Here is a 27,233-nt window from a genome sequence, read left to right as displayed (position 1 = left end):
GGCTCCAGTGGCTTTGAGGAGCTACAGTGGGCTCCACCCAGTTCGAAGCTCCTCGTGGCTTTGTTTACACTGTGAGGGGAAAACCACCTACTCAAGCCTTAGTAATGGCAGACATCCCTCCCCCTACCAAGCTTGAGTGTCCCAGGTCGACTTCAGACTGCTGTGCTTGCAGTGAGAATTTCAAGCCAGTAGATCTTAGCTTGCTGGGTCTCCATGGGGGTGGGATCCACTGAGCTAGACCACTTGGCTCCCTGGCTTCAGCCCCCTTTCCAGGGGAGTGAACGGTTCATTCTCACTGGCATTCCAGGCACCACTGGGGTATGAAAAAAAAAACTGTAGCTAGCTTGGTGTCTGCCCAAAATGACTGCCCAGTTTTGTGCTTGAAACCCAGGGCCTTGGTGGTGTAGGCACCCGAGGGAATCTCCTGGTCTGCGGGTCACAATGACTGTGGGGAAAATGTAGCATCTGGGCTGGAATGCACCATTCCTCGTGACACAGTCCCTCAGGGCTTCCCTTGGCTAGGGGAGGGAGTTCCCCAGCCCCTTGTGCTTCCTGAGTGAGGCAGTGCCCCCCACCCTGCTTCAGCTCGCCTTCTGTGGGCTGCACCCACTGTCTAACCAGTCCCAATGAGATGAGCCGGGTACCTCAGTTGGGAATGCAGAAATCACTGGCCTTCTGTGTTGATCTCACTGGGAGCTGCAAACCAGAGCTGTTCCTATTTGGCCATCTTCAGAAAAGCATTTTTTAAAAATGCCAGTATATTCTTGCCTTTAGGGTCCTTGAGATTGTTTTGGTTGGAATTTGTTTTTCATAAAGGAATTGCCTGTATAAATGTAAGTCAAATATTTGCTTTGTGTGTATTGATTTTCTTTCTTAGGCCAGTAGAACACTGTACTTCTAGGAGTTGTGTGTGTGTGTGAGTATATACGTACTCACATGTGCTTATAGAATGGACTAAGTAGTGTTAATTTTCTCTAAATGATGGAAGAAATAAAAGTCAGCTATGCTTTTTAATATAATACATCAAGCTTCCTTACAATTCTAAGTGGAGGATTGGAGTTTAGGTGAGGAGGGGGAAATGATAATCCCAGACTCAGGAAAGGGGAGAAGTCACTAGGAACTACCACTTGTCTTCTGACTACTATATGATATTTTTTTTCTAAAAGCAGATTTCACCATCTGACAAATTCCATAGATGATCTTCTCAGTTGTATTTGTCTTAACAGTGCAGCAGTGAAATTGCTGCTTGATGATTCCACAGGCATTTTCTGCAAGTGTCGCCTTCCTGATGAAAAGCCTAACGTGGTAAAAATCACGCAGATTTCAAAAATCCAATTTATTATCCAGGATTAGCTATAACTAATAATTTTTCATAAACTCCTGTTATAGGTATTTTTTCCTGAGGGAAAGTGAAACTTTAAGTCTTCTGTGAAGCCATAATTAAATAGTATATTTTAAGACAAAGAAGAGTGATCATCATGTATATACAACACCTGATAGCTGCAGAAACCAAGACTAATTTATATTCCAAAGTCAAAATGTCAAATATTAAGAGAAAATCATAGCCTTATTAGCAAAGGAGAAATCTCTCTGTTAATCACTTATTTAACAACTTGCAAATCTGTGAGATATTTCTTTACTTTGACATTCGATGATCCTCAGGAAGGGGAGTTGGGAGGGAAAATTGATCTCTGATAATGCTCGAACAGCCTTGGATGCATCTGCAGGGCTTGATTTCTTATTTAACTTGTGAGTGCTAGCTTATCAAAATGCAGGTATGCAGGAGATACTGAGAAACAGATTGGTAAAAGCTGGGCGATATCAACAAATTGGTATGTGCTTGAAGAAACTAAAGCCAGGTAACCAAAGCCAGGTAACCAAAGGTACTTTCTTCTTGGACTCTCTTGGTCGTAACATTGGGATTGTCTAGTTTATTTGTTCAGTACGAGGTGCTTATGAAGTCAGGTTACAGCCATTCTCTATGGTCTGCTGACGTTTACATCCTAAGCAGCTATATTATAAATATGGAAAACTAAAAGTGTGGAGAAATTCGTTGAAAGCCCATTAGTTTCATTATAGTAAGACCAACTCTGCAACAGCCCACAATGGTGATCTGCATTAAACAATAGCTACCATTGATTAAGTACCTACTGAGTGCCAGGCACTGGACTAAGGATTTTTATTTCTTTCATTTAATTATGAAAACAACCCTGTAAGATAGGTCTTATTGGAGCTGGGTGTGGTAGCTCATGCCTGTAATCCCAGCATTCTGGGAGGCTGAGGTGGTCTGGATCACCTAAAGTCAGGAGTGTTCGAGACCAGCCTGGCCAACACGGTGAAACCTGGTCTCTACTGAAAATACAAAAAATTAACCAGGTGTGGTGACAGGCACCTGTAATTCCAGATAATCGGGAGGCTGAGGCATGAGAACTGCTTGAATCTGGGAGGCAGAGGTTGCAGTGAGCAGAGATCATGCCACCTCACTGTAGTGTGGGTGACACAGTGAGACTCTGTCTCAAAAAAGAAACTGGACAAGTCTTATCAGTCTTATTCTATCTACCTACTTATCTATCTACCTATCTATAAATACACAAAGGAAGTGAGATCATGAGGTGAAATTATTTGCTCAAGGCTGTACCATGTTAATTAGAGGAAATGGGACTTAAATGCTGTCTATCCAACTTAAAGGCAGACAAGTGATCTGAGGAGAGAGTATTGCATAAAAAAAAGCCAATTATTAACCCAGAAAGGAAAAAAAATCCTAATTAAGAAAGGAAATATAGTCATGGTATACTACTTGTCTTAGCTAGAAAAGATACTTAAATACACTCTCTCTAAGGCCATTAGCTAGTTAATGTCTTTGGACTGTTTTCCTGTCATCTAAATGATCTGTGTTGTAATTTTAGTCAGAGGGCCTTGAAGAAGGAAGTTGTATGTGCCTGTGTGTGTGTGTATGTCTATATGTAAGTATCTTGTGCAAATTGGCCAAGTTATTTATCCATTCTTGAGAAGCAGATTAAGTTTTAGAAGTCTTTGCTTTCATTGGGAGGCAATTCTCCATGGGTCTGTTGTGATTCTGCCCATCTTGTGAGCAGAGGCACTGCTGGCTTTGTTCTGGACCATCTCTTTAGGTATGTTTGTATAGTGAATGGCCTTGGAAGACAGAGAGAGTGATGTCTTCCAGAACAATCATTCTCAACTTGTGGTGATTTTGCCTCCAAAGGGATATATGGCGATTTCTGGGACCACTTTTGGTGTAACAACTGGGGGAGTGCTATGGGCATCTAGAAGGTGGTGGCCAGGGCTGCTCCTAATTATCTTGTAATGCACATGACAGTCTTCACAACAAAAAATTCTGCAGCCCAGAATGTCAGTAGAGCTGAGATTGGGAAACTCTGTTCTGGGACAAAGGCTGGGTTTCTTTATTGCCCAGTATGATAAAGACAATGTCTCCCTATGGTGCAAAGGTCAGGCAAGTTTACTTCCCATTGTGAAAGATTTAATCCCATTGACTTGTACACTTAAGAGTGGTTAAAATGGTAAATTTTATGTAATATGTATTTTACTATAATAACAATATTTGAAAAAAAGAGTTTGGGTTCCCTAAGCTTGAGGTTCTTCTCCTAAAATGCAAACTAATGTGTGCATACCTAGCCCCCTTCTCATTGTGGGAATTGGGTCTTGGGTGCAAATGCTATTTTGGCTACTGCTATTGCGTGAGCAATAAAGTCCTTTGTCACTGACTCAGTGGTCTCATGTTTCCTGCCAGCACCCATGAAACTGTGGCATGCTAACTTGTCTCTTGCTAGCAGAGTGCAGCTTCAGACCTTCCATAGTCCTTGATAGCCTCTCCTGGTACCATCTAGCATGCATGTTTGTGTGTGCACATACAGGGGTATTTGCATGTGTATGTTACGCATCGTGGACTAATTCCAGCTAAGAAACAGTCTGAGCTCTGCCCCAAGGTCCAGACTCTTTTCGTTAGTTAGAGACAAATTAATGATGATGGACCTGGTAGTACTTCCAAACCCATGGAAAGACAGAAGAATGTTCACATTCTTGCATGCATTTAGGGAGGCCAGAACAAACGTGTTTTCTTAGAGGTGAGTTTAGGTCTAATAAGCCTAAGATACTCTTTCAAAACTAACCTGTTTTGTGTATGCATGTTCCAAGTCAATCTGGGGTTGGCCGTCAGCAGTGGAACAAGTGCCTGATTAGCAGATGCCTGTGATTGCTCTGGCACTGATGACCCTATGTCAATACGCCCCATTTATATGATGGTGCTTTTCCAAGCTAAGGAAGTAAGAAATGAGTCTGCTCCATTTTAATTAAGTAAACTGCCCCTAGTAATTAAGGATCAGGCAAGAGAATTCACCATCTCAGAAACACAGACCAGTAACTATGAAATAACCAAATACACAATTGTATTTTTAGAGTTTGTTTAATTTGATAGAACCTAGTGGAAGATGGAGCTAGTAACTTTGGAGTGATTTTGGTTTGTTTTATTGCTTTTCCTATTTGTAGTTGATTTTGACTAATAAAATAATGAGAATTGAAAAATGTTTTTATGCCAAGTAGTTTCATTAAATAGCATTTAACCCAGCATCATGAACATTAAAACAGTAAAATAATTTTTTTAAATTGGAGGTTGTGATATATACTATTTTCTTATTTATTTAAAATTTATTTTTAATCAGAATTGTACACGTTTTTAAAAGTCAATCAGTTCAACAAAGATTGTAACAAAATAGCAGCCATTTCCCACACCCCTCCTCACCACAGTTCCTGTTTCATACAGTTACCTGATTTGAACTAGTTTAGCTATTTCTCATGGAGTACTGCTATATTCCTAATCCCCTCCCCCATTTTAATACATCTGAGGTGCTTGGTTCTTACAAGTGATGGCATCTCATAGTGTAATTTAAAATTATTTTAAGAATGATTTTAACTAAACTTTTTAATTTAAAAAATTCTTTTATTTTAGATGACATAAAAGAATGGAGATCCATTTAATTGGGTGGTATCTCAAATTTGATAAAATAAATTTTGATTTTGTTTTGATTTATTAACTTTCTGGATTTATCTTGCTTTGTATTTATCTTGATTTATTAACTTTTTATGTAATTACTATGGAAGATGATTATTTAGATTTTTTCCCAAACTCGTTCCCCTATCAAAAATAGGGCCACATACATACAAACACATATAGATACCTTTCCCTTTCTTTTTTCTTTCCACTATAATTTTGTAATACTTTTGGTTAATATCTATACATTATTTCTACTATGTAAATGTTATTCTTAGTTGAACCATTTAGGTGTACTCTACTTACATTTCCTTTCTTGGGTAACCCTTTTTCCCTGTTGCCTAGGTTAATAATTACCTATTTTTTCCACTTGCTTTGTTTTATATGTACCTGTTACTAAGCCATCTCCAAACTCTGCAAGAACTTACTGTCCTCTTGATACATTCACATACATTCAGTGATACTGAAATCTTCATTTTATTTTTTTCTCAATCCTTCCAGTCAGCTGCCTCAAGCTGGTAAGTTGTTCTCTAGATCTGCTTTTCAGAGTTATCCTGGTATTTTTCTTTACCATTATCTTGAGAATTTCCTTTGCTTCCTTGGTGGATGGTTCTCTTCTTTTTTTGGATTCTATGTCTTCCTCTATCTTGGTTACACCTTCATTTTTTGTGGAACTCACCTCTAGTTGCCTTCAGAGAAAAGCTTCATGGGAGACACATTTTTCTGAGACTTTTCATGTCTGAAAATATCTTTTTTTTTCTCTAATCAAACTTGACTGTAAGTATGGCGAAGTATACAATTCTAGGTTTGATATAATTTCTCTCAGAATTGTGAGGGGATTCTTCAAATTTCCTTTCCATTCAGAATGGTAGTTGAGAAGTTTGATGGCATTCTGTTTCGTTAAATGTAACCCTTTTTCCTTTCTCTGAAGGCTTTTAGACTATTTTCTTTGTTCCTGGTGTTCTGGTAATTTCCAATTATGTGTCTTGGTATGGGCCTTTTTGCTTATCGGACTGGGTACTCAATGGGCTTTTTAATTCTTAAAATATGTGCTTTCAGTTTTGGAAAAAATTGTTTCTTTGATAATTTTCTTCTCTTCATTTCCCTACTCTTTCCAGAAGTCCAGGTATTTGAATATAGGACCTCCCCAAGTGATTATCTAATCGTCTCTCCTACTTTTCATCTCTGTGGATTTTTAACTCTCTCACTTAAAAAAAATAAAAGCCTCAACTTTTATCTTTGATTATTTCCTAGTCATTTTATTTTTAACATCTAAGAGCTCTTTCACATTCTCTGAATGTTCCTTTTTTAGCATCCTATTCTTGTTTTATAAATGTGATATCTTCCCTCTTCTCTGAGGATTGATGTTCTATTATTTTACACTTTCCTTTCCTGCACTATGTTTTTTTTCTTCCGAGGTCCTTTTTTGTTTTCTTTGTCTCTATGTTTTGATCTCTGTAACCATGTCAGAGTCTTTTCTTGGCTGTCTGGTTAGATTTGAGAGTGAGGTATTAAGGACGCACTGTGTGCATAGGTAGGGGAGGTGTCCTGTAGGGTGATTCGTTTTGGCCATTTCATTGGCAGGCCTCCTCCAAGTTTTAGTATCTGTAAGTATTGCTCTTTTGGGGTCTATATCCTTTGAGAGGAATCTTTCAATCTGTTGCCTTGTTGATAAGAACCTAGGTGTCAACATTTTGGGATCTGACTGTGAGAAGGAGGCATGGATCAAGAGATTTATTCTCAGTTTCAGTATAGTCCCCTTGTTCTGAGCTGTACTTGAGTCTAGTTTCCTTAAGGTTCAACATCTCCAGATAATAAACCTCCCATATTTCTCAAGGGAGGTGATCTCAGGGGATCTATTTGGTTCTTTTAAAGACTCTGAGCCAATACACCTATTTTTAGCCACAGTTATCTATCCCCCTTATTTCAGAGGCAGATGGTGCCTCCATCCCCAAGCCTTCTTTAGGTTTTTAAGCATGCAAAGGCTTGCTTCTTGGCTTCCCTTTCTGCAGTCTCACATTTTAGCTTCTTCAGGTCTGCTGTCATCCATCCATTTGCCCCACATCCATTTGCTTTACTCTCCCAAATTTTGTGGTTGTTATTCCCTTTCCACTCTTCTGTGTCCTTATGGGTTCATCCTTTTAAAGTTGTCTTAACTGATGCTTCAGAGGGGCGTCAGAAGGGAGCTAAGAAAAAACTCCCATTTGTTCAATCTGCTGTGTTCAACCAGAAACCACTTTCATAATGATCCATCAGAGCTGTTTTCCTAGAATCCGCAATAGGGATGGTAGCCTGTGGGCAGATTTTCTATGAGGGAATCTTCTTTAGCTGGCACAGGGCTAACAACATCTACATCTCTTTAGCAGGCCATGTGTTCTTCAGACTTCCACAGGCTGCAGCACTCCCTATGTCTATCATCTGTTTTCAATTATACATTTATGTTTTTTGACCTGTCCCTGGGATCATTTGAACTTGTGACCATTGGTCTACACATACATAATATAATGTGATTTTAAAGAAACTGCAGCTTAGAGGCTGTAACCGGAAATAGGTTTAAAAACCAAATAGGCCTGCTGCCCTAGTTTTATTCTCCATGTTCTGACTTGGTCTCATCATTGACTCTACCTGCAACTAATGGAGAATCAGCAGCTACCTGCAGCTCCTCTTGTGAAAGTTAAGTAAGATGAAGAGCTTCTTGTCTTGCTTTTCCATATACGATAAAATATGCAGAAAGATAAAGGAGGCTGTTTTCTGTGACGGGTCCCCCAAATCGACTTCAGTGAAATGCGTTTACTAAACAATTATAAAATATTTAGAACCAGAAGGGAACCTGACCTAAGCTTCTTATTTTGCCATTGAAGAAACGAAACCCCACAGTGGAGAAAGCCATTTTCCCTCAGAGACATGATCCGTTGGTAGTAGAATTAGCACAGGGGTCCTGTCTTCCAGTTTGGTCCTCTCCCTGTACATCTTAAAGAAGAGAAGTGAGAAGATGAGGGGCTTCTAATTAGCCCATAAATGGCAACATATTCTGAGGGCCACTCAACCTTCACTGCTATCTCTGAACTAAAAGGGATTATGTGTAAATGGTATATTTATCATTATTTTCAAGTCATATACTCTTATTGAATCATATTCACATTAGGCATTAACAAACATTGCTCATGGCTGGAAGGGTTAGAATGAGAATGATCAGAGTTCTTAATTTGTCTATGCATTGTCAGTAAGGCTTTTTGTGGCGTCATGTTTGTAGACTTGTATTTAAATGATAGAAATGGTGTTAAACATTAAAATGTAGCCCTCAGGGATTTCTGATATAAATGAAAGAAAATCAACATTTACTTCTAACTTGAGAAAATTTAATGGGGAACTTTTTTCTTTTTTTTAATATATTTTTATTATACTTTAAGTTCTAGGGTACATGTGCACAACGTGCAGGTTTGTTACATACGTATACATGTGCCATGTTGGTTGCTGCACCCATTAACTCATCATTTACATTAGGTATATCTCCTAATGCTATCCCTCCCCCTTTCCCCCAACCCCACAAGGACAAAAAACCAAACATCGCATGTTCTCACTCATAGGTGGGAATTGAACAATGAGAATTTTTTTTATTGATGATTAAATATATTCATGCCATCTAAGTATGTTTTCAGTTTATCATATATTCTCATATGGGTGTCACAGGAACTGGTGGGGCTTAAAGGGACCTGGGTGAGACAGCTTCCAGGTGACTGGCCACAGCTTCACTCTTCTTCTGTACTTACAGGGTCGTGTCTCTGAATATAACCACCGTTTTTGTAGGTCTTTGTGGCTTCAAATCATATCTAAACCTTTTTTTTTTTTTTCTGTGAAAGTAAGCCTCTGAAAGCTGAAAGCAAGAAGTGGTACTTTGCCATCATAAAAAATTGAAACTGATTATTTCAAAACACCTCATTCAACTTGGATAGGAGATGATTTTAGTTTCCATGGGAACAGAAATAATAAAAACAAGTACGATAACTTCTGTATTTTCAACATCTATGCCTGAATGCTGCCATAAAATCCACAGAAATATCTTCTACCCCAAAACCTATAACAAATCCACACACTTTCCCAAATTTGAAACTTCATAAATATTACATGGAAAAAATGGACATCTAAGGTAGTCTTTTTCATTTTTATTGATCTCCAGTTTCTAGGTCTAGGTTATTTTAGGGAGAGAGAACTAATGGGTGGCAATGAGGAGGAGGGTTGGGTGGTGAGACAGGATATCTTGACTAAAAAATTCTAATTTGTGCTGTTATTTATGATAGTATATGCCTTAAACATTAAAATAATATCCCTCAGGAATTCTGATGTAAATATAAGAAATATCACATTTACTGCTAAAGTGGGCTGGACATGAGCTGTGGTCTCTCTTTAGATGGCTTTCCCCATTTTTAATTTTTGTTGCTGCTGTTACTGTCAGAGGTGTGATATGAGTTTAAAGTGTAAGTCATTTGGGCAGCCCCATCTGCCTGTGGAAATACCTTCCAAGTAATTGATGCTTTCAGTGTTTTGCGGCTTATTTCCATATAATTTTCATATTCCATCTTCTTTCCCCTTACCACTCAGGAATCCTGAGTTAACCTTAGTAACTGCATGCATATTCTCTAGAAAACCTGAATACTTAACGATTTCCCCTGAGCCCCATCCCTGCTAGGATGTAGCCAGAGGAAATAACTACCAGACCTTTTCTGTCTTCCCATACAAATCAGCCATTTTCTCAGAATGTCAGTTACAAAATAAATAGCAAGATACACATGGAGGCAAACTCAGGCAAAATACACTCAAAATGCCAACGCTGGTGTCAAGGAGAAAAGCTGGTACAGCTTTTCTAATAATAAATATTACGAGCAATTACTTATAATAAATAATGTGTTTTTTAAAGGTAGAAGTCCTGTCTTATAAAAACCTCTCTGTTTAAGGGTACATATTGTCTGTAATTGTACATATATTTTTAATATGTGTAACATGCCCGTTAATCTAGTTGCATTCTGGATGCGTGCCAGAGAGCCTGTGAGGCTGGAATCATCTAGGTTTAAATGACTTCTGCGATCATTGTTTATACCATTATGTACATCAGTTTAATGGGGATTTAAGATAGAGTATAATGAATACCCTTTTTTGACTCCGGCAAAACAGAAGAATTGTGCTTTATAAAGAGTATAGCATTCCACAGTTACTCATAGGCATGAGCTAGTCCTGAAATCTCAAGATATATGTACTCCTTAGAGAAACAATTTCTATCTGAAAACAGGTTCTCTCAAAAATTTTCATCACAAAATTGACTGAAAATTGACGTAAATGTCAGGGAGATATGAAGACTTTGAGCATAAAGTATAAAAATATAAAATATAAAAAAACTTTTCTGATTTATTGCTTTTGCAGTGATGGGTTTATTTTTATGACATTGACTCTTAAACAGTGGCATGGTGATGTAATTAGAATAAATCTTGTAGAACTGTCTTTATGGCCAGAAATCTTTTTGTCAACAGTCAGTCCTTCCATTGTCTTCCAACTTTCAGTAAATTAGTAACTTTTAAGATAAAAACACCACCTTCATTTAAAGAGGCATGATTTCAGGGCACTATTACAGTGAGAACTGTTAACCCAAAATGATTTTTTAAGTGGCATATTCATGAGCATATTGCATTATATATGATTTACAGCCCTACTGTGCACAGTGTCATTTGGGGACCAGCATTGTCAGCATCACAGGAGCTGAGAGAGATGCAGAGGCTCTGAACTCATGACTCACACTTTGCATTTGACAAGGTCCCCAGGTGACAGTGAGGCACTGGTCTTGGAGCCACTAGGCTTGAAGTAACTCTTGAACATACATTGAATTTAACATAAATATGTCTTTGCTCTGTACTTTATCTTAGGAAAATAGTTATTACAATCCAATGGTCAAAGAATTCAAATCCTTTTGTCACTACTTGGAGAATTTTGGACAAGTTTACCTAATTCCCTGTGCTTCAGTGTCCTTATCTGCAAATTAGGATCATCATCGTGTTTTTCTTAAATAATTGTTGTGAGGTTAGTGTAAATATGATTATGCATATGACGTGCTTAGGCCATAGCACCGGGTACCTGGCAAGCTCTGGATAAATGTGAGCCTTGTCATCAGTGCCTTCCTGAAGGCACATATGAGGCTGACTTTTATCTGTGGGAGGCGCATTTGTGTCTTATTCAAGACGAATATCCAGAGTCGGTGGTGTTGGGAACAAAGATGAATAACAAAAAGCCCTTACTTCAAGAAACTTCCAGAAGACCTCCATAGTGCCAGGGCTGATATTTCCCCGTTATTCTATAATCATTCCAAATATTTTGGGGGTATCTACTCAATAGCAATTTATGTTCACTATTTTTTTTGCACATAAATAGAGAATAACTGCACAGTGTGGTTAGAATGTACTAGAGGTATCTTAGCAAGTATTAGGAGGGCACAGGTGAGGAGTGACGGCCACCTGAGGGAGCAGGAAGGCTTTCTGGAGAAGGTGGTTCTACCCATGAGGAAGGAAGGGCATCCTGGATGAAGGTGTAAGGAACAGCATGAGTAATAGGATGGCACAGCCCGTGGCCCAGGGCTCTTTTCAGTTTCTTCCACAGAGGACTATCCCCACTCCAAACTTCTGTCTGGGAAGGTCTGGGTTTGGCCTTCTTTCCCTGCCACATCCAGCCATCCCTCTTTCCATTGTTGAGGAACCCAACTTCCCTATTTTTTTAAGGAAATAGAGGAGGGATGGGAGAGTGAGGGTGTTGGGAAGGGAGGTGAAAGAGTATTAGTATGAGCATGTGTGGGGCTGGGGAGGGAAGGTATTAGTATATTAGTTTGCTAGGGCTACCATAACAAAACACTGCAGACTAGGGGACTTAAACAGCAGACATTTATTTTCTCACAGCTCTGGAGGCCCAAAGTCTGAGATCAAGGTGTTGGCAGGGTTGGTTTGTTCTCAGGCCTCTCTTGGCTTGACATGAGTCAGATTGGATTAGGGCCACCCTCATGACCCAATTTTAACTTAAATTGCCTCCAAATACAGTGACTTTATGAGGTACTGGGGTTAAGACTTCGACATAATAATTGTGAGGGAGGGTACAATTCAGCCCCCAAAAGTGAGAAGATGGGGTTTGTCTCTAATTTGATGCTGCTTAACAGATGGATAATATTCAGGGAGTAGAGTCAGCTTTTCAAGTTTGAGTCCGTAAGAAACATGATCAGTGATGAGTAGAGCGGGGAGAAAAGCAGAGACATGGCTCCCAGCTCAGCCCAGCAGCCCCTCTGCCTCATTATCCATTGGTTATAGATTAGAGGTTGGCCTTAGCCAGGTGCCTTGTTACCATGGCGACCAGTTTTTCAGCTACTGAGGACCACTGTTCTTCAATAAGAAGTGTGTGTGTGCACACATGCACGCATGTGCGTACAGGTATGTGTGTTTGTGATGCTGATGAAAGATATTTTCCATCTACTGGCCATGTAACCTTTGGCAACTTGCTTTATGTCTCTGGCTCAATTTCCCATTCTATACAATGGAAATAATAATCACATCTGCCCACAGGTTGGGAAGATAAAATGAGAAACTGCATGTGAAAGTGCTCTAAGAAGCACAATATGCTACCTAAATGTTTGGCATTACATATTACATCCATAACTGGCTACTGCCAACCTGTCATTCCAATGGAAGATAGAGTCATTTGTTGCTTAAGCGCGTATACTAATTTATGGAAATTATCCTTGTTTAGTATCTCTTGTTTGTACATTCGTATTACTTCTGCAAGTATTAATAGCTAGCAGTTTGGAAACAACAAAAAGCTATTGGATGGTAAATGTGTTGTGAAAAATGGATGCCAAAGAACTTGGAAGCAAAGAATAAACATAACTGAGAGTGAGGATGATTAGTCCATATGAATCAGACCCAACAGTCTTAATGGACTAAAAGTTCCCAGGGCTGGTGATAGCTCTGAGTTTGTGTGAGTGGTACCAGATTCCTCTTCAGTAGTTTTGCTACAGCACTGTGAGAGAGGAGTGAAGGGGATGGAGGAAGGGTGCAACTTGTTCCTCCTTTGCCTCTTGTATTTCTTTTTTATCCTAAAGAATAGTTACATAGAGGGAGTGCCCTTTTCCTTCTTTGCAGACTGTCACCATGGTATAGATTTTATCTGTGTGTATGTGTGTGTGTGTGTGTGTGTGTGTGTGTGTGTATGTGTATGGATGGGTGTAAAACCCAGTGTTCCTTCTGGGGATGATTTGATTGATGTATACACTGGAAACATCTTTAATAATTTAATATCTGCTTCAAAGGAGATTACACCAAAAAGCACATTGCTTTTCATTTATTCATTACAGATCTGTCATAGCAGCATTTTTATTTTTTTGCCCTGAATTGTAGTGTCGTTGTAATAATAAATTTTTTTCCAGACTCAGGATATTTTAAAGGTTTATAAGCCTTTTAACTAATGTTACCGTCTTATTTAAATTGATCAAATTGGTATTTCAACACCATAATCTTGCATTTCTTAAAGTTGAACTAACCAGATGTGGCTTCATTTGATGACTACTAAAATAGCTGTGCCGGGAAAGTCTAATAGGAATAATGGGATGAAAGCATAATACTGCTTGTTAGTACTGGTGGTAATAATAACTACGAGACAGGGCCTGAATTTAGGGCCAGTTGTCTTCTTTCCTAAAAAGAAATTAGGGTATATACCAGCCGTTTGCATTAAAAGGAGAAAAAAATGTATAAGTGTTTGGGAATTCTGGATAAAGAAAGAGGTAAGGCTGAGAAATACAAAACTAAATACTAATATGTTATTATTTTGCAATTTTTAGGTATAAATCCAGATGTCAGAAGAGGAAAATAGACATTTTCTTACTTAGGTGTGATTGTCTTAACATAGTTCAGCAAGCATTTTGTCTTAACATAGTTCAGCAAGCACTGGTAATATGTTCTCAGAGAGGCGAAGACCATATCCAGAATCCTAAAAAGTTACAGTAAATTATGAGTTTTTTGTTATTTTATTAAATGCTACACAACTTCTCTTTAAAACTAAAACAAAGTTGTTCTGAATAATAGGGCAAGTTTAGGCACAGTAAGGATCAAAACCATTTCTAGGAGAGTGATTTATAATTATCCAATTTTCAGAGGTAATTTAAAAAGAAATCTGTTCCTATTGGCCATTAGTACTGCAGTATTTCGGGAGTTTTGTTATATACTGCTTCAGGTACTCTGCTAGACAATTCTTATAATAATGTTTCCTTCCTAGATCACACCAAAAGTCAGTGATAGAAATTCCCAAAATATTTTGTTTTCAGGTCAGTAATTCTTTTTTTTTTATTTTTTTATTTTTTGAGACAGAGTCTCTCTCTGTGGCCCAGGCTGGAGTGCAGTAGTGCAATCTCGGCTCACTGCAACCTCCATCTCCTGGGTTCAAGCAATTCTGCCTCAGCCTCCTGAGTGGCTGGGATTACAGACATGCACCACCAAGCCCGGCTAATTTTTTGTATTTTAGTAGAGACGGGGTTTCATCATGTTGTCCCCAGGGTGGTCTTGAACTCCTGAGCTCAGGCAGTCCTCCTGCCTCAGCCTCCAAAGTGCTAGGATTACAAGCGTGAGCCACCATGCCCAGCCTCAGGTCAGTAATTCTTTAAACAGTAAAAGTAATGTTGCCTACTGCAGATCTCATATGTTATGGCCATTGAAAGTACACGTGAGTGTCCTTATTGTAGCAACTTGTTTGGTTATTAATTTAAGGAAAGATACTAGGACTTTGGGACAAGACTGCCTTTGGTTTACACCCTAGCCCTACTTGGTCACTTGCCCTGTGATGTGGGAAGTGTGATGCGATTTCTCATTTACTCTCTTTGTCTAACGGGTATAAGAAACAACTCATAGGGCTATTGTGAGAGTTGCATGAAATGCTGCGTGTGATGTTTGGCACAGAGCGGTGCTCAGCCTTTGCCCTTCTATTTGCCCCGCCTTTCTCACTTGTCACTACCTGCAAACACTGTAGACACAGAGTTGTAGAAGTCTCTATGGCCAAACAACCCACTCCTTTCCCGACACATGCCCTTAACTGCTTCTCGCCTCATTCCACATTGTAATGTGATTTGTTTACGCATCTTTCCTGCCCATTGTGCTCTGCGCTCTTTCATCTCGGAGACAGTGGTATTTATCTCCGAATGCCGGGAACTCTCAGTACTGCTTAACACAGATGGGTGCCCTTGGCCCAATCACTGAAGTCATAAGGCGTGAGAGTCCCTTATGTGTCTCTCAGGGTCCCACAATGACCACGTATGTTATTCTGCAGAGTCCATGGAAGGAAACTTGTCTCTGGGCCAAGGGTCCACAGGGCTTTTCCTGGCTTCTTCTGACTTGTTCGTGGGGAACCATCCGCCATGTTTTCTCTGAGCTGGTTTATTATACCTTCTTCCCCCTTGGAAGTCCCCTCTCTGCCTTAGTGTCTTGGTAAAGGAAAACTCTCGACTTCCTGGTGTGGGCTCCTTTCCTGAACTCCCTAGAAATCCTTGCTCTTCAGCGATGCAGAATGTAATCTTTGGCTCAGTACATTTCCTCTGCTCCATTTTATTTCTTTTTGTGGTAATATACTCATAATGGCATATTTACCATCTTAACCAGTTGTAAGTGTACATACAGTTCAGTGGTATGAAACACATTCATAATGTTGTGTAACCACCACCACCAACCGGGTCCAAACCTCTTTTCGTCTTGCAAAACTGAAACTCCATACCCATTAAACAAGAACTCCCCATTTCTCCCTCCCTCAACCTGGCAACCACCATTCTACTCTCTGTTCTATGATTCTGACTACTCTACATACCTCACATGTAGAATCATACAGTATTTGTCTTTTTGTGTGACTGGCTTATTTCACTTAGCATAATATCTCTGTTTCATGCATTTTGCATCGGAATTTTCTTTCTTTGTAAGGCTGAATAATACTCCATTGTATGGATATACTACTTTTTGATTATCCACTCATCTTTTGATGAACACTTGGGTTGCTTCCACATTTTAAGCTATTGTGAATAATTCTCCTATAAACGGGTATACAAATATCTCTTCAAGTCCCTGCTTTCAGTTCTTTTGGATATTTACCCAGAGGTGGAGTTGCTAGATCATATGGTAATTCTATTTTGAACTTTTTGAGGAATAACCATACTGTTTTTCAGGTGGCTGTAGCATTTTGCATCCCCACCAAAAATGCCCAGGAGTTCCAGTTTCTCCACATCCTTGTCAACGCTTGTTTTCTTCTGTTTTATTTTTTTCTTGTCATCATAATGGGTGTTAGGTAGTATCTTATTGCAGTTTTAATTTGTATTTCCCTAATTATTAGTAAGTTGATGATCTTTTCATGTGATTACTGGCCATTTGTATATCTTCTTTGCAGAAATGTCTATTCAAGTACTTTGCACATTTTTGAATGAGACTTTTTGTTGTTGTTGAGTCTTAAGTGTTCTCTATATATTCTAGATATCAAGCCTTTATCAGATAAATGATTTGCAAATATTTCCTCCCATTCTATGGGTTGCCTTTTTACTCTGTTGGTATTGTCTTTTGATGTACAAAATTTTAAAATTTTTATGAAGTCCCATTTATGTATTTTTTTGTTGCCTGTGTCTTTAGTGTCATATGTAAGAAATCATCACCAAGTCCAATGCCAAAAAGCTTTTGCCCTACGTTTTCCTCTAAGAGTTTTATAGTTTTAGGTTTTACATTTAGGTCTTTCATTCATTTGAAGCTATTTTTTGTACATATGTTAGGTAAGGATACAACTTCATTCTTTTGCATGTAGATATCCAGTTTTCCCAGCACAATTTGTTGAAAGACTGTCCTTTCCCTACTGAATGGTGTTGGCACCCTTATCAGAACCATTTGACCGTATGTGTGCAGGTTTATTTCTGGACTCTCTGTTCTATTCCATTGGTCTATATATCTGTCTTAATTCCAGGACCACTCTGGTTTTGGTTATTGTAGCTTTGCAGTAAGCTTTGAAATAAAGAAGTGGGAATTCTCCAACTTTGTCCTTTTTCAAAGTTGTTTTGGCCACTCAGGGTCCCTTGAGATTCCATATGACTTATAGGTTGGGTTTTTCTATTTCTGTAAAAAACGACAGGGATTGCATTGAATCTGTAGATCACTTTGGATAATATTGACCTCTTAATGATATTAAGTATTCTAATACATTAACATGGGACATATCTCCATTTATGTCTTTTAAATTTTCTTTTGGCAATGTTTTGTATTTTTCATTGCACAAGTCTTTCACCTCACTGGCTAATTCCTAAGTATTTTATTCCTTTTGATGCTATTGTAAATGAAATTGTTTCTGTAATCTCCTTCCAGATTGTTCATTGTTAGTGTATAGAAATTCAACTCATTTTCATGTGTGATGTATTCTCCTCCGTTCTGTTTTTATAATGACAACACCCATCTTTCCCTTGCCAAGCCCTCCTCTCCTTATCACCTCAAGTGTCTGTATCTCAGTGCCTTGCTTAGCTTGTTCTCTTTGAGGAGAGGGTGAGATGGGTCTGGTGGGGCAGATTGGAAATGTTATTCTCTTTGTTAGAGATTGGAGACTTTTCTCACTTTCAGTCGTTTAGGTCACATACATTAAACACCAGAAACTTCTTACCAAGCATTGTGAGTTATGTTCATAAATCTTTTGCCTTTTAGCACTGGCTGGCAGATCCATCCCCCTCTGGACCTGAGTTTCTGTCCATCGTTCTGCCTTTGTGAGGGACCCACCCTGACGACATGCTGAGGGATAGTTAGGACTCTCCGCTATTTGACCTTAAGCATCCGAATAACATTTGAACAGCCTAGGCTCACGGTGTCTTTTAATCTGCATAATGACAAACATTGTGGTTTTTTCAATATCTAAGAACAACTAGTTTTTTCCTTCATTTAAAAAATACACATTTGTATCATGTAATTAAATCTGAGACTTTATTTTTGACAGAAGATAAGAATTATTACTAGTTCCAACTCTTTCTTCTTCAAAATAATGTGTGGAATTTTTTTCTGAACTTTTAGTCTTCTCCCCTTCATTTCCTTCCTTACTTCCAAAACTGAAAGCATTATGTTAACTTTTGTAATGACAAAAAGTTTGGTCAATTGTTTGGTCAGTTAGAAGAGATGGGCTTCTAGAGTTGGAAAGGGGGGTCAGGGCTAACTGGGTTCCAAACTCTCATTTTACAGGGAAGGAGAATTAAGTGACCTGTCCAATGTCAGGTAGCTAGAAAGAGGCAATAATGAGATCTTAACACCAAATAAATCATTCTACCCTATCATTAAAAAAAACCCTGGGCCGGGCGTGGTGGCTCACGCCTGTAATCCCAGCACTTTGGGAGGCTGAGGCAGGTGGATCACAAGGTCAGGAGATCGAGACCATCCTGGCTAACATGGTGAAACCCCGTCTCCACTAAAAAACACACAAAAAATTTAGCCGGGCATGGTGGCGGGCGCCTGTAGTCCCAGCTACTCGGGAGGCTGAGGCAGGAGAATGGCATGAACTGGGGAAGCGGGGCTTGCAGTGAGCGGAGATCGCACCACTGCACTCCAGCCAGGGCGACAGAGCAAGACTCTGTCTCAAAAAACAAAAAAAACACCGTGTTATTTTATTGATAGCATTGAAGAAATATGGTGGCTCCAGGAGAGAATGTATTGTAACAAATGGGAAGGGATTTCCATGGTTTTTAGGATCTGTGATGTGCCAGAAACTATGACACTTTATATAACTTTTCTCTAATCTTCATGGAAGTTTTGTTACGTTCCCATTTTACAAATGGGGAATCTGAAACTCACCAAAGTTAGGTAATAGCCAGTAAGTGCCTGGTCAGGACTTGAACCTGGGTTTTTCTCCAAAGTCTTGGCTCTGAAAGCTGGCCTCCTGTTCCCTCCCCCACCCCTTGTTGTTTTTTTTTTTTTTTTTTTTTTTTTTTTTTTTTTTTTTTGAGATGGAGTCTTGCTCTGTCGCCCAGGCTGGAGTACAGTAGCACTATCTGGGCTCACTGCAAGCTCCGCCTCCTGGGTTCATGCAATTCTCCTGCCTCAGCCTCCCGAGTAGCTGGGACCACAGGCGCCCACCACCACACCTGGCTAATTTTTTGTATTTTTAGTAGACATGGGGTTTCACCATGTTAGCCAGGATGGTCTCGATCTCCTGACCTCATGATCTGCCCGCCTCGGCCTCCCAAAGTGCTAGGATTACAAGTGTGACCACTGTGCCTGGCCCCCAGCATTTATTATTCTTACAGAGAGGACATATAGTTTCTTGACCTTAGATCTGCAGGAAAATCAGTTATTGTATTTAGAGATAAGCTGTCAGCTTCCTTAGGCATTGTGGGGAAAGCTGTCTACATTCCACGTCAGAAAACATGAATTGACAGCCTGGTGCCATTGCCCTCATCCTTAGCCTTGAGGATGACAATCTTTCCACAAAGACTTTTTTTTTTTTTTAAACCTCCTCCTCTGGGCCAGGTGCTTCACTAGACACTGGCCAAGGACCTTGCGGTTTGGCTTTCTATCTGCCATGGGGGGTACGAGCACTGGTTCTGGAGTCACAGGCCTAGTTCAAACTCTGGCTCTTTCTGTGGGCTCTTGGGCTCTACCTGTTTAGTTTTCTCATCTGCAAAATGGGGATGATACCAATTTCAAAGGATTGTTGTGAGGATTAAATGAGGGAATGCTTGTAACGTGTGGCATGTGGTAGGTACTCAGTAAACGTAAACGCATTCTACACTGTAAAGTACTATGCAAATGTAAGAATGTTTTACTTGACTGTAATATAAGTATTACATTACTATGATGTTCAGTGGAAATGTTCTGTTATGCTTCTTATTTTATCCATTATTCCTTTTGATCCATCAGAGGCCAGCAGAAATAGTAGACGAGGAAGAAGATGGAGAGAAGGCAAACAAGGATGCAGAACAGAAAGAAGACTTTTCAGGAATGAATGGTGACCTTGAAGAGGAAGGAGGTAGGGAGGCTACAGATGTCCCTGAGCAAGTCAAGGAGATTCTGGATCACAGTGAGCAGCAGGCACGCCCTGCTCGTGTAAATGGAGGCACCGATGAGGAGAATGGTGAGGAGCTGCAGCAGGTTAATAATGAGCTTCAACTGGTCCTAGACAAGGAAAGAAAGTCTCAAGGAGCTGGCAGTGGACAAGATGAGGTATTTCTATTGCTTTTGCTTGCTTATGTGAATGCATGAATATGTGTGTGTGTACATGTGTGCATTCAAAGAATTAAGTGTTTAGGACTTGTATTGAAACCACTTGTGGTTGAGTAGGAAAGATCCCATACCATTTAATCCCTTTATTTACTAGTTATTTCAACCATTTAACAACTACTGCCATTGACCTGACAGTTCGTGTCTGCCCTTCCGCCATTCATACATTTAGCCATTCACCCATCCATCTATCTACCTCCTGCCTAGTTTTACAAGAAAATGTACAGAGCCTTCTAAGAACATACATAATCCAAGAAAGAAATATAAAAAAGTAAGAATAAGTTAAGACCAGAGAAGGTAGAAACCAAAAAAGAATATCAAGACCAGTGAGACCTAGACATGAAATAAGGAATATTTTCTCTATTATGAGTGATTTCTTTGATCTCTAGAAGTACTGAAGTTAGTTTGCTTTTTTCTACTTTAAATAGATTAATCAAATTAAGCATTCAACACATTAGGCACTTGGGTAGTATACAGTTCTATTTATTATACAGAGAGGATAAAGAAATATGTGGTGAAAATAAGAGAACAGAAAAAGTAATATCTTTTCCTAGCCTGTTCTTCCATGTCTGATCCTGGAGTTGGATACTCATCTGTCCTGGCATTCTTCCATGGGACAATATGATCCTGTTGCTGCCAGGCTCAAGTTGAGTCTCACAGCATAAGAGGCAGGATGTTCTCCATAACATTCTCACCATCTCCTTATCCCATCCCTTCCTGTCTATCCTTCAGATCAAGGTCCACCTCCCTCAAGGCTGTAACTGCTGAAGTGGGCCTTGGACTACTCATTCCTAATACCCACTATGATCACTGAGGTCTACTTGATTATTTATTATTGATGCATCTGATTTATCTTGCTTAGGGAAAGCAAGTTTAGCGGTGGCAAAATGCAAAATGTTCTGGTGGCCAGGTTTCAGTAACAGTACGAAGTTATCTGCAATCCACTATATGAGTTATTCAAAATGTTCTTAACATCTAAATGAAAATGCTCAGCATGTCTCTTATCTTTTCTCAAGGTGAGATAATCACAGTCCTATTCTATAAGAAATTCCCCATAGGTATTTCTACATAGTCCTCAGCGTCATTTATATGGCACCTGTAATAGTAGGTTTCATACAACTCTTTGTTGTAGTGGCTTTTGATGAAAGCTTACAAAATGGAATCAAAGTGTAATTCTATGTGGGACTAGATAGTAAGATCCAAGCATGATTTTTTTCCAGTGGTCTAGCTTAATTCAACATATGACATAAATAGATTTTACAGAAATGAATGGATTGCCTGTCCTTCCATCTTCCATAAATATAACTTTAAAAAATAATCCTGTAATTTGCAATGACATGAATAAACCTGGAGGATATTATGTTAAGTGAAATTAGCCAACCAAAGAAAGACACATACCATTTGATCTCACTTATATGTGTAATCTAAAAAAAGTTAAACTCATAGAAGTAGAAGGTAGAATGGTGGTTACCAGGGACTGAGTACAGGGTTGGAGAGATGTTAGTCAAATGATACAGAATTTCTGTGAGAAAGGAGGAATAAGTTCAAGAGATCTATTGTACAGTAAGGTGTCTAAAGTATAATAATGTATTGTATACTTGAAAATCACTAACAGAGCAGATTTGAAGTGTTCTCACCACAAAAGATAAGTATGTGAGGTAAGGTGTATGTTAATTAACTCAAGCCATTCCACAATGGATACATATTTCAAAACATCATTTTGTATGCTATAAACATACAATTTTTATTTGCCAATTATGACAAATGAATATTTTTTTGAAGGGGAAAAATAGGCTTTTGATAGGAATTGGGCATCCGTCAAGATCAAGGTTATGTAATTTGGCATTGGCCTGCGGTATGTAATGAGAGTGAATCTAAATTCTTGGGAATTCAAATAAGGAAGTGCCTAGTTTGTGATTTTTTTTTGAGACAACATCTAATTAGGGACTTTTTTTTTGAGACAAGGTCTCACTCTGCTACCCAGGCTGGAGTTCAGTGGCGTGATCACAGCTCACTGCAGCTTTGACCTCCCGGGCTCAAGTGATCCTCCCACTTCATCATCCTGTGATAGCTGGGACCACAGGTGCCACCATGCCAGGCCATATATACATATTTTTTAATATGGAGGAAGTCTCCCTCCCTGTGTTGCACAGGCTGGTTTTTAACTCCTGGACTCAAGCGATCCTCTTGCCTTGACCTCTCAAAGTGATGAGATTACAGCCACGTGCCACCATGCCCGGCCTAATTAGGGATTAGTAACAGAGCAGTTACTCACAAAGAGATTTAATCTTATTTGACTCATCTCTTTCTTATAACAATGATATATTTTATCTTGTTCTCCCTAACATATTAGTATAGGTATATTTTAAGCATACCGAAATATATGAAAAACCAAATTTATGTGAATTGTAAGTTAAAAATGAATAATTAACTTTTACAGAAGGACTGTCTACTAATAAAATGACTAGAAATTCTGTTCACCGTGTAACATTTTGTTCCATGTAACAATTCTTGTAAAAAGCGAGATATGATTGTAGGAAAACACCAGGAAATACAGAGAATTTACAAGAAACAATTGACATTTATTGAGATTGAACTTGTACTATATTCAAGATACCATTTGAGACATTTCACAAAGGAACAGTGTGAAATAAGACACGGCACCAGTTATATATATATATATATTATATATATATATATATATAATTTCTTCAAAGCATCAGTCATGGCCTGTGTGGTTTGGGGAACCTGGAGCTACTCTGTCCCCCAGACTGGGTGCCCTTGTGGGGGCTGTGGAGCCTCTAGGATTTCATAGAGCAGACTTTGCAAACCTGCTGGTTCTAATCTCACCCACTCAGTTTTCAGTGTAGTCGGGGAAAGGTGAGTTGTACATGAGACAATGTCATTATTAACAGGAAAAACCCAAGTGGCAGGAGCAATAGTTGTTGTTGGAGAAATGCTGCCTCCACATTTTGATTTTCTGTCTTTTTCTTATCTACTTGCTACTTGATGGTACTTGGTACCATATTCACAACGAATTTGTGAATTCTAGGAGGAAACTAAAATTAGGAGAATGTCCCTGAATTTTTTCTTCCTTTGTCTCTGAAAATGCTAAACTGAAAAGTATAACTAAATTGAAGAAAAGCTCAAAGAGAAATCAAGAAAAAATGAGAAAAATAAAGCCTGCAGCATACAAAATGAGTCAGGGCCTTTCAAGCACTAGTAGATTATGAACCCCAAAAGGACTTTTGTACAAGTGTTGAGAAAACAGTATGTCCACTGGGTAATGATAGACAAAAAAACAAAGGGAACCCCAGGAACTCTTTTTAGTTAAATATTTATATAATTAAATAGAATCTTGAGTAATTTTTTCTTTATAAATGTCATTACCTTTGTGAACCAAACAGCTAAATACCTTTGTTTTGATCTATTTTCTTCTAGGCTGATGTAGACCCTCAAAGACCACCAAGGCCAGAAGTAAAAATTACCAGTCCAGAAGAAAATGAAAACAACCAACAAAACAAGGACTATGCTGCCGTGGCTTAGAAGATTTTTAAAAAGAGAGTATATGGATCGCAAGAAAAATGAAGGGTTATCATACTTGAAAGATAAGCACATAGTTATTGCTGAATATAATGTGACACTATGGTCGAATACTACCTATGAATTTTAACATTAGAAGCCTAGTGGAAAGACCAGATAACTTTAAATGGCTACTAAAGGATAATTACTTACTTTTATTGCATGTGTTTTAAAAGTCATATAGAAATATTAAATAAGACGGACAGAGGAGAATTTGCACTGGAAGACAATTGCCACTTGTATTTGTAAAGGATGAAAAATAGGATCACTCTTATTGTACGCTTTATTATAAGTTTAGAAGGCAGTTTATTCTAAATAATTTTTCTCTAGGAAGGCGTAGAATTTTAAAGAACTGGTAATAGGAAAGCATGTACTATTTTCTTAAAGCAATAAACTCTTGAATGAACAGATTGCGATTTACTTTCAGACATAATTTGGAGATGGCAGTAGATCAAAATGTGTCCATGACTTGTTAACATGCCTTTCTTTCTTCCTCCTTAGCCAAAATCCACCTTTGAACTACAAAGACAGAGCGAGGCGTTCATTTTGGTGGGAGGAAGCATTGGTTCAGAGTGTTAGTGACTAGTATCGCCACGCCCTCACTTAAATGCTTTCAGGCTTGCATGCTTGTGGCTCCAATGGCGCACACTCAGGAAGCAATTGTAAAGGAGCACCCAGTTATATTATAAAGCCTGGATGTATGGTTTGCAGATAATGGAAATCCTGTGGATTTTCACTGATCCAGTCTATCTTTACCAATAGTATCTCTCTCTTCTCCCTTATGTTATTAGAGAACCTAATATTGGCTATTCCAAAGATTAAATTATTTTCAAATAGTTTTCAACAAAAATAAAACAGTGTATTAGGAAGAAAAAAGTAGACTATATGAAGAGTTTGTGACTGCTCAATTTAACTTGTTTTTTGCCTTATTTCTATTAAGACTGTTTTACTATGTTTTTGCCCTAGGGATATCAGCAAATATTTATTTTTCCTAGCATGATATAGTTAGAATTTCAAGCAGATTTCTTTGTAATTAGAAGGCATCTGATAGAAATTGTAAAACTTTAGAAGTTATTATAATGAAACCAATTCCTGAATCACAACTTCATGGACTGAATAAATTGATTTATAGTTGCCTTGTGAGGTATGTATGGGGAAAACATAAAAACATAATTAAAACATAATTTCATCCTTTTTATGAATTCTTAAGAGATGTTCTTCCATAAATATAGAAATAATATATTTTTCTTAAAGGATATATTTTTAATTATGTGGAAGTTGTAAGCTTGAAATTTTAACTTCTAGTGCTTTTCTAAAATTCACAATTACAAGTTTAAAACATTTTTTCTCTTCCAGGTTTCATTTGGAATAAAGAGTTGGCAGTTATATAAAGCACTTAATAATACTATAGAAAATAGATGTGTTTTTTCTTAATATGATTTTGGTATTTTCCACAGATCAGAAGTGTAAACAGAGAGATAATGTAACAGTATTTGGAAGAGATAATGACACAAGGATATAGTGATCTGGGAGCATGAATTAGAAACAGGGTACTATGTTTCTGGTGTAAAATCTAAATTGTGCTTTCTACTAGCGTTACTTTTTCAAATGGGATGATATAAAGCACTGTGGGCTATAAGCAACAATCTTGGGTTGCTAGGCAAATAGACCAATTGATCTTTATTATTATTATTATTATTATTATTTTTTTTTTTTTTTGAGATGAAGTCTTGCTCTTGTCGCCCAGGCTGGGTGCAGTGGCATGATCTTGGCTTACTGCAACCTCTGCCTCCTGGGTTCAAGCACCTGAGCCTCCCGAGTAGCTGGGATTACAGGCATCTGCCACCACACCTGGCTAATTTTTGTATTTTTTGTAGAGACAGGTGTTTCACCATGTTGGCCAGGCTGGTCTCAAACTCCTGACCTCAGGTGATCCGCCCGCCTTTGCATCCCAAAATGCTGGGATTACAGGTGTGAGCCACAGCACCCGGCCCCAGTTGGTCTTTTAATATTAAATTTGTGCACTATTACTGGGTCTGGAGTTAATGATTTCAAATAGTTTATAAAAATAACTGATTAAATGTAAGAAATTATAACTAATTATCAAGGTGATTCTCTTTTCTTTCTTCAATGGAGAGTTTCTCTTTCTCTTTTCCTCCTCTAATAAAAATATTTTTTTTTCCTGTCCTTTTATTCATTATATTATGAAACTTAGGTTTTAGGAAACACCTTAAGCGTCATTTTAATGAAGCACAACATTGATATTTTACATGAATAATAACGTTTGGTATTTTAAATATACTTCAAGGGGGTAATAGGCCACAATAACTGTACCAAAAAAACTTAAAAATGGGGACATATTCATCCCTTGTGTGTGCATATTTTACCACTTGTTGACAAGATACAATTGTGACCTACTTTGAGGGGATGAATAACGACTTATCACTTTAAGACACTTTGCAAACATGTTACTAAAAAAAGGTGCCTAGCCAAGGAAAAAACCATTCACTTGGAATTAAAATTGTGGATGTCACTTCAGAGATGACTTTAACATAAATGCTGAAAGTTCATTCACCTCACAAATGTGGCAGTTTTCTCTGTGGAGAATGGTGGTCTCCGTGGCAGACTGGCTCTCCAAATTAAATGAAACTCATTGACAGACCTGGGACCTTTTATGTGAGTGGACAGACGAGATCTTGGTTAGGCTTCATGTACTGTTTTCTAGAGAGAGTGCTACGAAAAACTTACAATGCTTTTATGTGATAACCAATATAATGCTTTAATATGTTAATTCTTTGTGATGCTATATACATAGTTTTTATAGTTTTATGAAACTACTTTGTTAAACTTATCTGGATTTTAAGACACTTGTAAACAAATGGTTTGTTAGTAAAATTGGCGCATTAAGAGTTTTACAGAGCAAATAAAGAAGATTTTGACAAAAGTCATTTTGAGGCTAAGGATGTTTTGCCTGGGTTAACTTCTGTTAAAATAGCTAGTGAGTGCCCATTGACTTATAAAATACGATACTATGACCATAAAATAACTTTTTACTTCTTATTCTTCTCTATGACCTTAGGCTGACTTAATTTTTTTAAGACATTTTTCCTATATGTTTTTGGGGGAATGTTAGGTTGCCACACTCATAGGAAAAGTGTGATGCTATCATGCCTCCTGTTTTTTTTTTTTTTTTTTTTTAGACAGAGTCTCGCTCTGTCGCCCAGGCTGGAGTGCAGTGGCGCAATCTGGGCTCACTGCAAGCTCCGCCTCCCGGGTTCACGCCATTCTCCTGCCTCAGCCTCCCGAGTAGCTGGGACTACAGGCGCCCGCCACCACGCCCAGCTAAT

The 27,233-nt window shown here is 38.5% G+C and overlaps 1 protein-coding gene across 1 annotated transcript in view; it reads left to right on the top strand.

The window, feature by feature from the left end:
• DCDC2 (doublecortin domain containing 2) overlaps positions 1-24,296 on the top strand; it is a 184,015-nt gene extending 159,719 nt beyond the window's left edge. Inside the window, exons 10-11 of the mRNA XM_016954988.4 lie at positions 19,945-20,247; positions 23,746-24,296. Of these exons, the coding sequence (XP_016810477.1) occupies positions 19,945-20,247; positions 23,746-23,850 (408 nt within the window). The 3' untranslated portion in view covers positions 23,851-24,296. The remainder of the gene's footprint in view (positions 1-19,944; positions 20,248-23,745) is intronic.
• The last annotated feature ends 2,937 nt before the right edge of the window (positions 24,297-27,233 follow it).

The sequence above is a fragment of the Pan troglodytes genome, chromosome 5 (genome assembly GCF_028858775.2).
Source record: "Pan troglodytes isolate AG18354 chromosome 5, NHGRI_mPanTro3-v2.0_pri, whole genome shotgun sequence".
Classification (NCBI taxonomy): Eukaryota; Metazoa; Chordata; class Mammalia; order Primates; family Hominidae; genus Pan; species Pan troglodytes.
This window is presented reverse-complemented; position numbering and strand designations above follow the sequence as displayed.